General features: G+C 42.5%; 1 protein-coding gene across 1 annotated transcript in view; it reads left to right on the top strand.

Moving 5' to 3' along the window:
- The window catches only part of fbxl7 (F-box and leucine-rich repeat protein 7), a 221,908-nt gene that overhangs the window by 30,158 nt on the left and 173,363 nt on the right, over window positions 1-18,387 (top strand). The window contains exon 2 of the mRNA XM_067997761.1: window positions 7,962-8,051. Coding sequence (XP_067853862.1) covers window positions 7,962-8,051 — 90 coding nt within the window. The remainder of the gene's footprint in view (window positions 1-7,961; window positions 8,052-18,387) is intronic.

The raw sequence follows: 18,387 nt of genomic DNA, 5'->3' as shown, positions 1-18,387 counted from the left end.
AGAATTGCTATGGATGTAATTACTTGCCCTGCAATATTGATTGGTGGCACAAAACACCATTTCACAACATGAGCTAAATATAAATCAGTTAATTTATACAAATTTGAAGCACAACTTTGAATCACCACACTTTAATTTCATTTGGACACTGGGGAGGAAATAATCAGTTATGGTGCACTAAAAATAGCGCAGTCATTTCCTCCCAGGTTGTGGGAGCAAAAGAATAAAAATAGGACACACAGGCAGTGAGGCAGGTTGGAAGGACTATAGGAATCGGGTATGAGTTTAAAAAAAAGTTTTTAGAAAAACATTCTGTGACCATTTGCCACTTGTACTCCACTCAGAAGGAGAATAATGTACATCATGGTAATTGAGGCTGGCGCTCCACTAAAAATAGTCAAAATGATTATTGCTAATGGGGGCCAGCCCAGCTTTTAACTTCTGCCCAAAATAGGTGTGAGGTTGGTGGCATAATGCATTGTAAATGTGCTGCTGGTAACTGATGGGGGTGAGAGAATAAAATGCATGGCTTTTGTGCTGTGTAATGTTAATTAATGAGGCAGGAGAAACAAGCTCAAATGAGGATGTGGGATAAGAAAGAATAAATTGAAAATCATGCAGAATCTTGGGTTATCGCTAAAAACCTTTGATTTGTGGTCTAGATTTAATGTTGATTCCTAGTGTCAATCTGAATGTTTGAACTTGTCTAATCTCTATGGAGGAGCTCCACTGGCTCTCAGCTGGCCAGCAGATGTCATGGATGCTCAGTTTCAGGGGACGGGGGTAGAATTAGCTGCTCCACTAGAAGTATCACCATTTACTGATAAGAAGAGGTATTGACCCCTGGCCTTGAGAAGGTGCCAGTCCAATTTATGTTTTCTGAATGTGTACAATGCAGAGGTGAAAAACCAAAAAAAGATAAATTATGACAAACACTGTTCACCTCCAACACCAAATATAACAGCTTCCAGTGCTCTGAGAAATTCAGAGGTGGCATGGTGGAGGTAGGATTGACTTGTGTTGTTCAGACAGTGCAGGGAATAAAGTGTTGCTTGAGAGTACACCTTATTACTGGGATAAATCAAAAAGTGCCCTGATCTATCATGCCACAGGTGATCTGGTCATTTATCTTGTTTTTTTTTGTGGGAGCTTGCTGTGTGCGAATTTGCTGCCATGTTTTCTACATTACAACAGTGACTACTCTTCAAAAGTACTTCATTGGCTGTAAAGCATGTTGGGATGTCCTGAGGTCGTGAAAGGCGCTGTATAAATGCAAGTTCTTTCTTTCCTTTTAAATCTGGACTAGATCAAATTTGGAAGGACTTTTCTTTCTTTAAAAAAATGGCTGTGTACTCGCATACCTGGTGACATTTTATTTACCTTGCCAGAAGTCATGAGCATGTGTTCCTGAGTCTCTGAATCTGCTTCGACCACCCTTTCAGGCAGTGCATTCCAGATCATTACAACTCGCTGCGTAAAAAAATGTTCCCTCATATTGCCTCTGGCTCTTTTGCCAATCATAATTCCTGTCAGTTCTGATGAGACTTTAACTTTTCTTTTTCAGATACTGTGGGGGTCATTTTTATTTTCACTGTTTGGGGGGTAAACCAATGGAGCAGATTGCCTGCCCATTATAGAATCCGCCTGGTTTTCATTTGAAGTTCAGTCTTCATTTGGAAATGACCCCCTTTGTAGTTCCAACATTTTTTATTTCAGATTTCTAGCATTTGCAGTTTTTTTTTACCTCTACGTATTTCCTATCTCTGTAACCTCCTCCAGCCCGACAACCCTCCGAGATCTCTGCGATCCTCCAATTTTGGCCTCTTGTGGCATCCCCGATTTTCATCGCTCCACCATTGGCACCTGTGCTTTCAGCTGCCGAGGCCCTAAGTTCTGTAATTCCCTCCACTCTGCCTCTCTACCTCTCTCTCCTTTAAGGTGCTCCTTAACACCTACCTCTTTTATCAAGCTTTTGGTCACCTGTCCTAATATCGTCTTATGTGGCTCGGTGTTAAATTGTGTTTGATAACGTTCCCGTGAAGCGCCTTGGGACGTTTTACTATGTTAAAATAGCACGGCCATTTTCTTCCCGGTTGAGGGAGCAAAAGAATAAAAATAGAACAACAAGGCACTGAGGCAGTGTAGAAGGACTATTTAAAGCTATATAAATGCAAGTTGTTGTTGTTGAGGCACAAGCTGCCTTTGATGATTCTCTCCTGCATGAACACTGTCAAGTTCAAATTTGACAAGACAGTTCAGATTTTGAGAATCTGATATTTTGCATCATCTATCCTAAATTCTGAATCCAAGTCCTTCCTGATTAGTATAATCTCTGAGTGTTTAGAAGAGATGGATTAAACTCCGCTGAATCAAAAGAATGCATTATTTTTATATAAAGAGGTGTGATCCAAACTTATTAAATACAGATATGTAAAGATTTATTTAGAAGAAATCAGTTACATTTTAAATATCTTCAGTAGAATATTGTCCAGCAGGGTTTAAAGACTAGTATGCAGATTCTGATGACTGTGAAGACCAGGAAGGATTTTGTCCAACAATAACTGTCTAAAAAAAAATTGGATGAGAATCTGAAATATTTATTTTTAAATGCAGAAGTCAAATATGTGCTGCAGTATGGAGCCAGTACTTTAGAGAAGCTAAAGGGACTATTCATGGAAATGGAGGCAATCCAGTTAAGGAGTGAGAATGTGCATAAAGCACAGCACACATTGTCAGGACTGGAGCATGACTCTCTGTCACATTACTCAGAAACAGTTTTCTTACTGTCGGCCTGACTTTCAAAACTTTTCAAAATGTTTACAATATCCCTTCCAAGGGTCTAAACCTCAAAATAAAGAAGTTAAATTCAGTTATCCGCAAAACATTTAGACCAAAGCATATTTGGCAAGCCCATTAAAATGATTTAAAAAAACCATAGCTAGATATTAAAACATTTTTCACTTCTGACATGTGTTTAAGAGTTAAAGCTGGGAAGGAGTCGAAAAAATTGTACTTAATTTATCCTATCACTCACAGACCATTGATTTCAGGGACTGAATTGCAAAATGTACCTGGAGGGAGACAGTACTGAATGGATGCCCTCCCTCCCTCCCTCCCTCCCTCCCTCAGAACTGTCTCACTAGGGAATTTTAAAAATATATTTGTGAAAAGTTTTGATAACCTTATTTAAAGAATTGATGGCGAAGTATTCAGTGGTGTTCCCCAGGGGTCAATATTAGGACCACTGCTCTTTTTGATATATATTAATAAGGCTGGACTTGGACAAATTTCAAAATTTGCAGGTGAAAACAGGAAATGGGTGGGTTGGAGGCAGGTCTGAAATGATTGCAATTTTGAATGCCCATCCGCCCCAACCCACCCGTTTATCACTTTTAAAATCGTGCCCATAGAGTACAAAAGCAAGGAAGTTATACTAAACCTTTATAAAACACTGGTTATGCCTCAGCTAGAGTATTGTGTTCAATTCTGGGCACCTCACTTTAGGAAGGATGTCAAGGCCTTAGGGTGTAGAGGAGATTTACTACAATGGTGCCAGGGATGAGGGACTTCAGTTATATGGAGAGACTGGAGAAGCTGGGATTGTTCTCCTTAGAACAGGGAAGGTTAAGGGGAGATTTGATAGAGGTGTTCAAAATCATGCCTTTGCTGGCTCTTTGAAAGAGCTCTCCAATTAGTCCCATTCCCCTGCCCTTCCCCCATAGCCCTACAAATTCTATCCCTTCAAGTATTTATCTAATTCCCTTTTGAAAGTTATTATTGAATCTGCTTCCTCCACCCTTTCAGGCTGTGCATTCCAGACCATTACAACTTGCTGCGTAATTTTTTTTTCCTCATCTTGCCTCTGGTTGCCAATTACCTTAAATCTGTATCCTCTGATTACCGACCCTTCTGCCACTGGAAACAGTTTCTCCTTAATTACTCTAGCAAAACCCTTCATGATTTTGAACACCTCTATTAAATCTCCCGTTAACCTTCTCTGCTCTAAGGAAAACAGCCCCAGCTTCTCTAGTCTCTCCACGTAACTGAAGTCCCTCATCCCTGGTAGAATTCTAGTAGATCTCCTCTGCACCCTCTCTAAGGCCTTGACATCCTTCCTAAAGTGTAGTGCCCAGAATTGGACACAATACTCCAGCTGGTGTGTAATCAGTGATTTATAAAGGTTTAACATAATTTCCTTGCTTTTGTACTCTATTCTTCTATTTATAAAGCTGAGGATCCTGTATGCCTTTTTAATAGCCATCTCAACTTGCCCTGCCACCTTCAAAGATTTGTGTAAGAAAACCCCCAGGTCTCTCTGTTCCTGCACCCCCTTTAAAATTGTACCGTTTAGTTTATATTGCCTCTCCTCATTCTTCCCTTCAATGGAGTGATCTAAGATATGGGTGCCAACATAATATAGGGTAAAAAACTTAGAAAAGACCCAAAAGGTAACAGATGGGTTTCTGCCGCTGATGAAATTACGGCTGCAAAGTGGCTGCAGCTCTGAGGAAATTCCCAGCCTATATATTTCTAACAGTGCATGCCAGGTTATAGATTTCATGGAACAGTGAGGATGCTTTGGGCTGGATTTTTCTCTGGGACAGTTTTGCCACTGAAAATGGGTTGGAGTGGGACATCCACCTGATGCTTCAACCCCACTGTGATCCTGACCCATTTTCTTGGGTTAGGCCTCATTAAGCATGCAGGATCCAGCTTCTGGTAGTACCTCTGTTCTGCGGAGGGCGCCCATCACTGTCAACAAGCAAAATCAAGCGATGCTGCAACAGGACACTCACTGGAGCCCCAGAAAGGAAGGAGCTGAATTTAAGTGGAGGGTCTCAAGCCCCCTGTACATTATGAAAGTCACTGCGGTGGCTCAGGAGGAGCATTAATTGAGGCTATTGGAATGAGGAACGTGTAGGCGAGGGAGAGGTAGCCAACAGCATGTCCTCTCTTTCCTTCAGTCCCATTGATGATTTTCCCACCTCTGAGCAGGCACCACCACCTCACTGATCAGCAGTACCGCAAGGGGAAGGCAGGGAAATCTGCCATTTTCCCTATTCCCGTGGATGAAGGAAAAGGGGATGAAAGGATATGGGAACAGGGTAGGTAACCGTGATCTGGGCTGCTTGCACAGGTGGAGGGGAAACACCAACACGGACTGGATGGGCTGAATGGTCTGCTTCTGTGTTGTAACTTCCATGTATCTCTGTGTCTTCTTGCCGCTATCAATTAAGTGTGGTGGGGAGGTGAAGGGGCGGGTGGCCAAGATCTCTGCTGGGTGGGGGGAAGGAGAATTTCAAATGTGTTTTCAGGAGCAGAGATCAGGTGGTAGGGCCTCCCCACCCCATTTCCTTGCTCCTCTAATTTTGGGCAATATAGTGGAGGAAATTCCAGCCCCACGTCTGTTCTCAATCTCAGTTCAATTTGTAAATGCATTGCCTGATGTAGTACTGAACCGTACAGATCAGCAAAGTATTGGTTTCAGTCCCTGGTTTGCACTGAATTATCCTGTTGTTCTTCACATGTATATATTTTTCATGTTTCTGGCAATAAACCTAGACAGTACCAGGAAGAATGGCTCCCTAATACTGATGGGTATCTGACAGGTTTAAGGTAGCACTTCCAATACGCTGGCCGTCGAGAAGCCGCATTCAACAGCAATTTAAATATTGAAATTATACCACTCTGCTTGCATTTTTATAGTGGTTTATCACATTGAAAAATCTCAAAGGGCTTCTTCAAACTGCGAATTACAATGAAACACTGACACATTACAGAGCGCCGCAAGAGAATTTAAAACCTAACTTATGCCCTTCAGTGTAAGAGGTTGAACAGGACATTATATTAACAGGGTTGCAGCTGTACTTATCAAATTAGACTCAAGACATAAAAAATATTACAACTTCGTATAATGCACACGGCCTGCTGTTAGAAAATCTAAAATAATAGAAAATCTAATTTGTTCAGCATTTTTTATATATAGGATTAATTTATAGTCAACCTGCATAGGATAGAGAGTAAAATTTTGGTGTATAAGTTTTACCTTTGTTTAGATCTTCACGTCCTCTAAATATATGAGGATGCAATATTGCCACATTACTTCTAGGGTTTTTACTGAAATGGCGAATGTATAACAACATTGCGACTTATATGCGGCCATGATTAATAATCCAGACTTGATGAAATCTGCAGGGAGAGATTGCTCTGAGGAAAAATGAGAAAACTGTCTTACAAGTGAATTAGGTGACATAACCACAAATTAATTCCAATAATTTCCACAAAGCTTCTTGTGCTTTGTGGCCTGATGCATGTGGAGAGCTGTGGGAATGCAGACAAGCTCTTATGGTGTCGATCGCACCAGGATTCTCTGGGGAAGAAGTGATCGACTGGTACATGAGACGAAAAAAGTGTTGATCTAACTCGCACATGGCAACAGCAGCGAAGGCCAAGGCCTGAGCTTTGCTCGCATTACACATGCCAGGGTAGTAAAGCTTCTTTGGGATGTCTGAAGAGACACTGACTTATTATTGCAAATACAGATTGAAATGGTTTCCATGGCTAATGGTTCTTGCAAATCTTAAACAAAGCTAAGGGTAGATACTGCCCGCCCATCTTCACTGCATATTAACTCGCGTGGTTTAAACGGGAAGAACAGATGTGATTCTGACAAACTGACTGCTGTCACAGCAGCCCTGTCTAGAATTCACATCCACAATAAATGGGAGGATACTGAGTAGTGTAAAGGGACAGGGGGACCTTGGAGTGCATGTCCATAGATTCCTGAAGTTAGCAGGACAGGTAGATAAGGTCATTAAGAAGGCATACAAGATACTTTCCTTTATTAGCCGAATAGAATATAAGAGCAGGGAGGTGATGCTAGAACTGTATAAAACACTAGTTAGGCCACAGCTAGAGTACTACGTACAGTTCTGGTTACCACAATACAGGAAAGATGTGATTGCACTTGAGAGGGTACAGAGGAGATTTACGAGGATGTTGCCAGGACTGGAGAATTTTAGCTATGAGGAATGATTGGATAAGCTGGGGTTGTTTTCTTTGGAACAGAAGAAGCTGAGGGTAAATTTAATTGAGGTGAATAAAATTATGAGGGACCTAGATAGAATGGATAGGGAGGATCTATTTCCCTCAGCAGAGATGTCAATAACCAGGGGGCATAGATTTAAAGTGATTGGTAGAAGGATTAGAGGGGAGTTGATGAGAATTTTTTTCACCCAGAGGGTGGTGCGGTCTGGAACTCACTGCTTGAAAGGGTGGTAGAGACAGAAACCCTCATCACATTTAAAGGGACTTGGATGTGCACTTGAGGAGCCGTAAACTACAAGGCTACAGACCAGGATCTGGAAAGTGGGATTAGGCTGGATAGCTCTTTTTCGGCTGGCACAGACATGATGGGCCAAATGGCCTCCTTCTGTGTCATAAATTTCCATGATTTACACTCTCTGATGAAGCTGTGCAGTATTTATGCGGAATAAAATGCATCCATTTCTGTTACTGGCATGGGCAGCGGGTGTACGGCTGCTTTAGAACTGCCACCATTAACTGTGCAATTTTATTTTGCATCACTATCGATGTACATGCATGCAACCTGATGTGAAAGTCTTGATATGTCCTTTGCGGCGTGTCACAAGTAAGTTTTGTAGACTGCCAGCAAGCTCTGGAAAGCAATTTTTCTGCTGGAATTCCAACAGTTTTAAGACTCAGCATGCCTCATGTGTACAAGCACAAACCTGAGAAGAACTTCCTCGTCTCACATGTGGTGAGTGCGGAATTTGAAAGAAGGCTGAGTTGTTGGAGTTGATATAAAATGCACAGTGCTCTGGTCGGGTATTTGCTTCCTCGTGTGACTCTTCATTGTGGCTTGCTACTGGGTTGAATTGTGCTTTCTTTTCCCTTCTAATCGTCTTGATGCTATTTTCTGATCTGCTCTCGTTGTTTAGGCAAAGGCAGCTCAAGCATCTCATCCGACGTGAGTTCAAGTACAGATCACACGCCGACCAAAGCCAGAAGGAATGCAGCTACCAGCGAAGGTAGGCATCTGGTCCTCATTAAAACCTTTTGTGCTAGACTGACTTTTTGGGGGGGAAATACTTTTTAATTAAAACCGACTCAGCTTTTGCTGGAGTGCAGGGTTTTGTTTTCATCTGAAAAAAGATAATGTGCAATTTAAAAAAAGCAACATAATCTCACAAAGTATGAGGGTGCAAATATATGTTGCAGTTGGAAATCAACAGCAAAATGCCTAATGCTGCAGTGCCCCTCCACTGTTTAATCCGTTCCAAATTGCTTTCCAAAATAATATTACCGCTAAGCGTTTAAAAAAAAATCCAATTCAGTTCAAGCACTGAGCTTTGATAATTTAAAGTTGGTTATGTTTATTCACATTTAGAGTTGTCAATCATGTGAGTAGACAGTAAAGTCTACCCACATTTGGTACCCACACACAGGTACCAAACGCTACTGTCGCCACTGGACCCTGTGGTCTTAGTCAAGGACATATGTTTGACTGACAGCTCTGTAGGTAAATTATTACATTAAGACTTACAATATTAGGCTGATAATTTTTTCTTAATTTGAGGTTATTTTGGGAATTGTTATAGAATTAGAATTGCAAAAGGAAAGAAAAACTTCAATTTTAAATTTGATTTTAGACTGAGTCTATCAAATGCTCTTTTGAAGGGGTTCATTGAGCTAGGATGGTGAGAGCTAGCCAAATACCTGAAAAAAGCTGTTTTGCTCCTTCACTGATGCTGTCTCTCTTCTGGCTGAGAGGATATATTTTGTCAGCTAAACATGAAGCAGATTTATGTTACAAGTTGTAGTGGAGACTGTGTTCTACTTGATTGCCAATATCCCACCCGCCCCCGCGCCCCCTCCACATCCCGATTGAAAGGAGCTATAAAACTATGATGCTACGTCAGGAGTGAAGGGTGGGGGGTGAACAAGGAGTGAAAATGAGGCTAAAGCAGAAATAAAGCCTCAGTCTTCTCCTGTTCTGACCAAAGACACCATCTGCTGGTGCCAAACACTCTGGCCCCTCCTACTGAGAGTTCGGCAATTTGATGTTAAGAACCCAGCCAAAATCTCTTGGCAATGGGGAAGCTTTTCAGCATTAGGGAGGGAGGATAGTATCTAATGCAGGAAACACCAGTTCAGGATATTCTGGTACCCTGGGAATGCCTGAAGTGTCTCCTCTGTTGGCCTTTTTAGTTTATATTTAGCTATTGAAAACCAAACCAGAAAAATATACCTGTCAAAAGGAAAATACCCCAACAATTTTAAAAACAAAACGATCAGTGTAACATTATGACAGCAGTTTGAGTAATTTAACACTAGTTTTTACAGGTCAGTGGAAACGAGTTGTCCTATTTGTGCAGCACCACACTCATCCTGTAACTTTGAATAAAAGTTTATAGAAAGGATACTTTGGGGAGCGGGCAGGAAATTGGACATGAATTTAGATTTGAGGTTAGGATCAGATCAGCCATGATCTTATTGAATGGCGGAGCAGGCTCAAAGGGCCGATAGGCCTACTCCTGCTCCTATTTCTTATGTTCTTATGATACTTCCTTTTATCCCCCACTTGTTACCAATTGTAGGTGTCGTTCCCCTTCCTCAACTCAATACAGATTCCTATCAGTCAGGACAGCAGAATCATCAGTATTGTAGACGCTTTCCACAGCCACCATCAGTCTCATTTCATGACTAGCTGTATATTAGGAGGACTTACTGGCCTCAGTAGTATTTTTGGTCCCTCCCTTTTGACCCAGTCTTGGAGATGGCTGTACTGCCCCATCTAGTGTCTCGGCTGACAACAAGGGAAACACTGACCAATCAGGTTGAACAAGCGTGAAGCTGATTAAACCTACCACTCAAAATTGTGATTTTTTTTTTAAAGTTTAAGATGTGATGCTCTTCTGGCTAAGCTTGGCATATTGGGGGTGAATTTCCACAGAGGTTCCAGCCATTTTTGGGGGGTTTTCACTGCCCTTCCACCGACGTTATGGCGGACAAGCGGGAGAAGCCTCACGGAGATTCACTCCCAGAGTTTCCTAAATGATATCCACATCTGTGCAAATTGTTACTGTAATGGAAATGGGGATCTGACCTGTTACAGTTCTAACATTTATGTGTTACATCCTTTCATTTAAATTGTAGTGAGGCCTGAGCTCTGGGATTTTCAAAATGTAAGCCATGATGCCCAGTTTTATTTAGCTCCTTCTAGCTTGAGAGCCTGCTGGCAGCATAAATATACAACTCTGTCCAGAAGCATCACATATTGATGACAAAATTAAGCAGGTTTCTGTTGACTGCTTTCTGGAAGGGATGTTGTTGTCTTTGTGTGTCCGTGCGTGTGTGTGGTATACAAACCTTATCTGAAGTATAGCTTCAAAGAATGCCCCATTTTTGTTTATATTATGACAATATATATAAAGTTGCCACTGCGGGAAAGAGACACGGCCATTATCTGTAATGGTTTTTCCATTGGAAGTATTCTGCTAGGAAAGCCATTGTTCTCTCAAAGTTAGCACCTGTGACATGAAAGGACTATTTTACCCTAAAGGCCTTGAAATTACAGGTAGTTTTCAGTTCACTCAGATCAATCATATTTCCAGCTCGTTACAGTGAGACAGAATTCCTTGAATGCTAAGGTTTGTGCTTACATATAAAGGCCTCTGAAAAAGGACGACATGAATCTCAAAATAATGTGTTATTTCAGTTTCAGAAAATGTTTAAAAGTATCCAAGTGTTAAGTACTTGTACTTCAAACAGATTCAACTTGTTTCAGTGCATATTTTTTTCTCATAATAAACAATTTGTAGTTTAGCTTAACATATACGGCCTGTTAACTTGGTATTTTCCACCTGTTTGAAAAATCAGGAGTGTATGGTGGTATAATCCGGTGGCAAAAGGGTAGATTGTTAGCTCTGCGGCACACCACATCCCAGTTACTGCTTGCATAAGGTTAAGTTTAGGTTCATAACAGGTCTGAGCCTGCGTCTTTCAGTGAAGAGTGTTGGGGAGATTACCCAAAATGTAATAGCTGCTACAACAATGACAGTTTACATTTACATAGGACTTTTAATGTGGAATAACAACTCAACCTGTTTCAGAGAGGAATAGACAACTAGCTTTTGAGTGAAGGCTTGGTCAACTAGATGGATTTTCAGGAGGTTTTGAAAGGTGGTGAAAGAGGCAGAGAGTGGAGGAGTTTAGGGAGGGTGTTTCAGAGATGTAGAGCCGAAATGGCTGAAAGATCTGCCATTTAAGGTGAAATGTGTGGGCGGGGGTTGAGCATGCATAGAAGGCTAGAATCAGAGGACTGAAGGGGACATAAGGCTGAAAATGGTTGCAGAGGGAAGGGGCCGAGTCATGGAGGGATTTCTCCAATGCTTTACTTGCTGATCTCCTGACCTCCACCATCCACAAACTGCAACTTGTCCAAAATTCCAGCAACCACACTAAGTCCCGCTTGCCGTTCTCTCTGATCTACACTGGCTCGATGTCCCAAATGCAGGAATTCTAAATTTGGTGGAGATGGGAAGAAAATTGCAGTGATGAGATCAGAGCAGGGGTCGGTGAGGAGCAGTATGTCAAGTGCAGGTGAAGGGAGAGGGACACGGTGGCTGAGGCAGCTGTACAGGAGGTCTTGATGTTGAAGCTGAAAAATCCATGAGCTCTGCCAGAGGTGAAGGTAGAATGGGTAGGTAAGGAGGTGGTTTGTCATGGAGAAGAGGAGTCATGGATGATCCTGGGGTATTAAAAGGATTTTGCTGTGGAGAGGGAGACATGATAATGTTTGAAGTGATTGAGCCAGATTTGGAGATGGATGTTAAGGCTGCTCGAGCGTTGATTTTTCTTTCTTTTCTGGTAGCCTATTTGAAACATTGGGTCTGAAAACTCCATGGCCGGCATGTGTTATGCTGAAGTGCTTCGGCTGCGGTTTCCCTTTATTATCAGATATGGAGGCCCTTGGCTTATCATGTGCTTGATGAGCTCTGAGTCCTTCTATGTGAGTCCAAAGTGGTGTTGGTATGCACAAGCAGTGATTCCCTCTGAAGCATAAATATGAAAAGTGTTGAAATTTTGAGTTAATGGAGGTGAAATTCATCTTGGGCTTCAGGGCAGAATGTGTGATAGTGAATTGACTTCAATGGAGAAGAAAATAAGTGGAGCGCAAAATGGGCTGCCAATTCGCTATCCCCTGTTTTGTGTTACCTCATGCCAATGCCGTCATGGGCACTTAGAAGGCATAGAATCATAGAAACTTTATGGCACAGAACGAGGCCATTCGGCCAATTGTGTCCTCGCCGGCCAAAAATGAGCCACCCAGCCTAATCCCACTTTCCAGCTCTTTGTCCGTAGCCTTATAGTTAAGACACTTCAAGTGCATAGCCAAGTATTTTTTAAACGAGTTGAGGGTTTCTGCCTCTACCATCCTTTCAGGCAGTGAGTTCCAGACCTCCGCCACCCTCTGGGTGAAAAATTTTTTCCTTAGCTCCCCTCTAATCCTTCTACCAATCACTTTAAATCTATGCCCCCTAGTTATTGACCTCCCTGCTAAGGGAAATAGGTCCTTCCTATCCACTCTGTACACCTCAATTAAATCACCCCTCAGCCTCCTCTTTTCCAAAGAAAACAACCCCAGCCTATCCAATCTTACCTCATAGCTAAAATTCTCCAGTCCTGGCAACATCCTCGTAAATCTCCTCTGTACCCTCTCTAGTGCAATCACATCCTTCCTATAATGTGGTGACCAGAACTGTACACTGTACTAAAGCTGTGGCCTAACTAGTGTTTGAGACACTGCCTGCCGACCCTGGCCCCTGCACCTCACACTTGCGTCTTGAGTTAATATCGGGGCTCAGGCCTCACCTGGCCATGTTCCTCCTGTTCTTCTTTGCATGTGGGAGAGTGAATTATACAGAACTGTGATTTATAATCTGGATACTATAGTGCTGTTCAAATGTAGTATTGGATTCACTGTAATTATTGACAGAGTTTCTGCATTGTGCAGAATTGGATTTCATATTCTGTGATCAAAAAACGCAATTACCTCACTTAGTTTACTGACAGTTTTATCATAGACAACATGTTTGAGCTATTTGGCAACACGCGTTGCAGAGTAACAGTTTAGAAAAGTTCTATTTAGGACTAATCAACTGTGGTGATCAATCATCTGCCTTCATTATCTCATCACCTTTTTAAGATGTTGTTATTCTGAATTCCTGCCCTCCCTCATCCCAATTCATCATCCATCACTGTTCACATGGGTTTATTTCATTACTGGGCCATGTATACTCATTTGATGTTGCCACTGATAGGACTATTGACGGGTTCATTGAATAGGACAGGGAGCCTGATTTCCATGATGCACCAGGGTCTTATAGGCATTCTCATTAGTGATGAGAATGCTCTATTACCCTACACTGATAGGACCATATGAAGCACAAGGAGTCTGATTTCCATTAGCAACGAGAATGCCCTATTAGCCTACACTAATCTCTGGCCGCAATTATTCATAATCTCAACCTCCTCAGATTTTAATTGCCGCAACAGCTAGCCTTCAAAAACCTTGGAATTCTTTAGTGCTGATTGTACCCAGGCCTCCTTCCACAACCATTCTGACTTTAGACTCTAATGTCACTACTCCCAAGCATTTGGATGTAAAACCTTGTTTAAATCATTATTACTCAGAGCATCTGTAGAAACTATTGATGTACATGATACCACATCTGATGTTTGAACTGAGGTAAACTGTATGGAACAGGCCAAGTATATTCAAACAAAATATGCAGCCTGAATTCCCAGATGGTGGAAGATAATGCTGTGGAATAGAACTCAGCTTTATAGCTTTGCAGAGTTTTATGTTCATAAAACATTGGAATGCTGATGCTGCCCTGCTAAAAAGTTAAGATTTACTGATATTTAGTTTTAAATCAAGCATTTGCTTCAGTTCAGCAATATCTAATCAGTGAGTCAAAAAAGTGAAAAAAAAATTATTTTAATCAGTTTAATTTTTACATTGGTGAATAAATAGAGTAGGTTCTATGAATTTGCACTTCTGGCGTATAGTGTCTCCCATTGGGAGCTCGTATCAAAAAATTTGTGCAGGGTTCACTAATCTCCATACCAGAATTCCCAATATGTGCTCCTGGTGGGTAAAGTTCTAATTCGGGAGCACAAATTCATGAGATCTACCCTTATAGCTAATAAGTGAATATTTTCTGATAAATTAAGAGATGTTGAAAATCCCAAACCATTTTTTGTTTGATAACCAAATTATTTTCGACATTAGTTCTAAAATGAAGCCTCTTTTGTCCAACCTACACAATTATCGCCCAGTTCTGCATAACTTGTTGCATTAATTTTAATATTTCTACAGGCTACTCAATTACTGCCAATACTATAGGGGTCTGTTGTCACTAAAAATGTTTGCCACACCTATCCCTTGGAATTATGCACACAGCATGTACGTGATGTCTATCAGGGGCTGACTGGCTATATTGGAAATCGGGTGATTTCCCTTGTACCCCCGTCAATGGTTCCATCATGCAGTATTATTAGCACCCCCCGCACCCCCCCCCCCACCCCCCGTGCCCTTTTGGGGGAGCCAGCCCGTCCCTGATGCCCATGCGCCATGAAGATATTTTGCATCAGTAATGCAGAAAAATGAAATGATTTTCTAAAAGTGCAATGCAGTAAAAGCTGATTCACTCTGCACAAAAGCTGCATCGTTAAGTTTCATGTTGCAGCAGCTAACAGATCTCCTGTGGTGTGAACTTATGGTGGCTCCAAAATGGAGTCTAAGCAGTCTGCTCTAGGCATTGAGCCTACCTAAAACTTACTGAAAGGGCGATGCATTGCCTTTGAAAGCTTTAAAATCTGCATGGAACAGTTCACAGGCTCGTTTAAAAGTTCAAGTACAAAGAGTAGCGTGCATGATAGTTGTGCTCTGTGGTGGTAGAACACAGGTGCAATCGCTACATATATGATCTTGATATCACCAAAGATATCATCAGAGGGCAGGAAGCTCCCCACAAGGAGAAAGACAGTAAAACTGAAAGTAAAGTCACACTACTTGCTCTTAACTGCCAATTGTTAACTAAATATCAGCATGGCTCTGTGGTAATAATCTTTCTTCTAAATCAGAAGGTTGTGAGTTCAAGCTCCACTTCAGGACTGCAGCGTATAGTTAATACTGAGGAGGACTGTGACAAAATATAGGAAGACATTAATAAACTTGAAGTGCAAATTCATAGAACCTACTCTATTTATTCACCAATGTAATTGGCAAATGAATTTCAATATAGATAAATGTGAGATGGTGCATTTTGGTAGGACGAATAAGGAGGCCACATACTGCTTGGATAATAAGGGTTCAATTTTTGCACCCCCGATCGGGTGCGTTCGTGGTGGGGGGGCTGCGAAAATCGGGGATTGCCGGGGCAGGTCTGGAGCCCGGCTCCAACCCGCCCACTTCCGGGTGCCCCAGTAACGTGCTGACATGCTGGTTGGGGATTCTAGGAGTAGGGGGCACAGTCTAAAAATTAGAGCCAGAACTTTCAGGAGTGAGATTAGAAAACATTTCTACACACAAAGGGTGGTAGAAGTTTGGAACTCTCTTCTACAAACGGCAAATGATACTAGCTCAATTGCTAAATTTAAATGTGAGATAGATAGCTTTTTGGCAACCAAATATATTAAGGGATATGGGCCAAAGGCAGGTATATGGAGCTAGATCACAGATCAGCCATGATCTTATCAAATGGCAGAGCAGGCTCGAGGGGCTGAACGGCCTACTCCTGTTCCTATGTTTCCAATTTCCTATGTTTCCTATGCGCGCGCAGCCCCCGCATGTGGGACTCCCGCTGGCAATTAAAGCCGGCGGGGTGCCACTTAAAGTATTTATTTAGGTGTTTCAGATCGTTTAGAGACCTGATTAACATGATATTTTAGGAGGGGTGGGATTTTGCAAACAACTGGGACTGTTTCCCGTACTGGGGGAAACACTCCCAGTTGAAATGGACGTGTTGCAGCCATCAGCCTGTGGCAGCTGCAAAGGTCCATTTGACAGGTGGGGGTGGGGGAGACCCTCACTCATTGCAGGAGGCCACACTGTCACTTTGGACAAAGTTTGGCCTCCACCACCCTCCTCCTAACAATAAATTCAAACTTACACACTCACCTCGGTGTCCAGACACATGTAACTACCTTGCGGACCCCCTCAAATGTACATCTTCCAGATGGGGGCCGCCGTAGCTGCAGTCATGACCTCCTCGGAGAATGAACAGCATCACCAGCCTCGCCAGCCACGCTGTCCACCTCTGACACGTGGAGCCCCACCACACAGTGCTGTGACACATCCACCTGCACAGCAGGAGGGAGGGCAACCGCAGAGAGAGATGCGTTGCAGAAGGCACTACCCTCACCACAGGGTCTACAGACCGAGGCTCAGCTTCCTGGACCTCTCTGAGCAGTAGTGCACACGGAGGCTCAGAGTCACTCGACATGTCGTCGTGGACATCTGCAGCCTCCTTCATGCCGAGCTGCTCCCGGCTGGCCTGAGCACCATCTTCTTACCTGTCGCTGTCAAAGTCACCACTGCCCTCAACAACTTCTCCTCCGCATCCTTCCAGGGTGCCACTGGGGACATCGCCGACGTCTCTCAGTTGTCTGCACAAAAGAGCCCTGCAAATACACCTACACCCACTCTGCAGTGACACAATGGGTGGCATCAGTTGTGGGTCTCCATAGTGATCCTCAGGAAAGGGCATTATTGCACAAACCAGACCAGATTTACTAGGATGATACCAGAATTGAGAGGTTATACCTATCAGGAAAGATTGAACAGGTCGGGGGTCTTTTTTCTAGAAAAGAGAAGACTGAGGGGTGACCTGATAGAAGTCTTAAAGATTATGAAAGGGTTTGATAGAGTAGACTTAGAGAAGATGTTTCCACTTACAGGGGAGACCAGAACTCGGGGCCATAAATATAAGATAGCTACTAATAAATCCAATAGGGAATTCAGGAGAAACTTCTTTACCCGGAGAGTGGTTAGAATGTGGAACTCGCTACCACAAGGAATAGTTGAGGCGACGAGCATAGATGCATTTAAGGGGAAGCTAGATAAACACATGAGGGAGAAAGGGATAGAAGGATATGCTGATGGGATTAGATGAGGAAGGGTGGGAGGAGGCTTGTGTGGAGCATAAACACCGGCATGGACCTGTTGAACCGAAATGTCCTGTTTCTGTGCTGTACATTCTATGCAATTCTATGTAATAATTTATACTGACAATTCAGTGCAGTCCTGAGGGAGCGCTGTGTTGTTGGAGATGCTGTCTTTTGGGTCAGATGTTAAACCAAGGCCCTGGCTGCCTGTCCAGATGGACATTTCTACATTACAACAGTGACTACACTTCAAAAGTACTTCATTGGCTTAAAGGACTTTGGGATGTCCTGAGTTCATCAATATATATGTAAGTTCTTCCATTCTTTCTTTTCTTTCTTGCTTTCTTTCTATATAAAAGATCCAGGGCACTATTTGAAGAAAAGCAAGGTGTTTTTCTGCTTTCCTGGTAAACCTTCATCCCTTAACTAACACCACCAAAACTGATTATCTGTTCATCTGCTGTATATGGGACCTCGTTGTGTGCAAATCTGCTGTCGACTTGCCAGAAAACAATGTTAGAATTTGTATAATATTTACTGACACTTAACTTTGTTGAATTGCTTCAAGTGAATTTTCTCAATAAATTAATGACATTTTGTGAAGAGTAGAAGCTAACCTCCAGCGTTAGCAACTAGCACTGTTGGGGGGGGGTTTAAACTAACTTGGCAGGGGGATGGGATACAGAGTGGAGCTACAATAGGGGGTGATGTGCAGCCAAATATAGAGAAAAAAACAAGTCAGCTTGGAAGACAGGGCAAATATGTGAGGGCAAGGCTGGATGGTATCTATTTTAATGCAAGGAGTCTTGCGAATAAGGTGGATGAACTGAAGGTGTTGATAAACACATGGGAGTATGACATTGTTGCTGTCACAGAGACATGGTTGAGGGAGGGGCAAGACTGGCAGCTCAATATTCCAGGGTACAGAATCTTCAGGCGAGACAGAGGGGGAGGTATAAGAGGAGGGGGGGTCGCAATATTAATTAAAGAATCAATTACTGCCATAAGGAGGGATGATATATTAGCAGGTTCCTCTAATGAGGCCATATGGGTGGAGCTTAAAAACAAAAAGGGGGCAAGCACTTTGATGGGAGTGTACTATAGGCCCCCAAACAGTCAGGGGGAGATAGAGGAACAGATATGTAGGCAAATCTCAGAAAATTGTGCAAATAATAGGGTAATAATAGTGGG

The sequence above is a fragment of the Heptranchias perlo genome, chromosome 2, assembly GCF_035084215.1.
Source record: "Heptranchias perlo isolate sHepPer1 chromosome 2, sHepPer1.hap1, whole genome shotgun sequence".
NCBI classification, from domain to species: domain Eukaryota; kingdom Metazoa; phylum Chordata; class Chondrichthyes; order Hexanchiformes; family Hexanchidae; genus Heptranchias; species Heptranchias perlo.
Note: the sequence above shows the minus strand (reverse complement) of the source record. Positions and strands in the feature narration are given on the sequence as shown.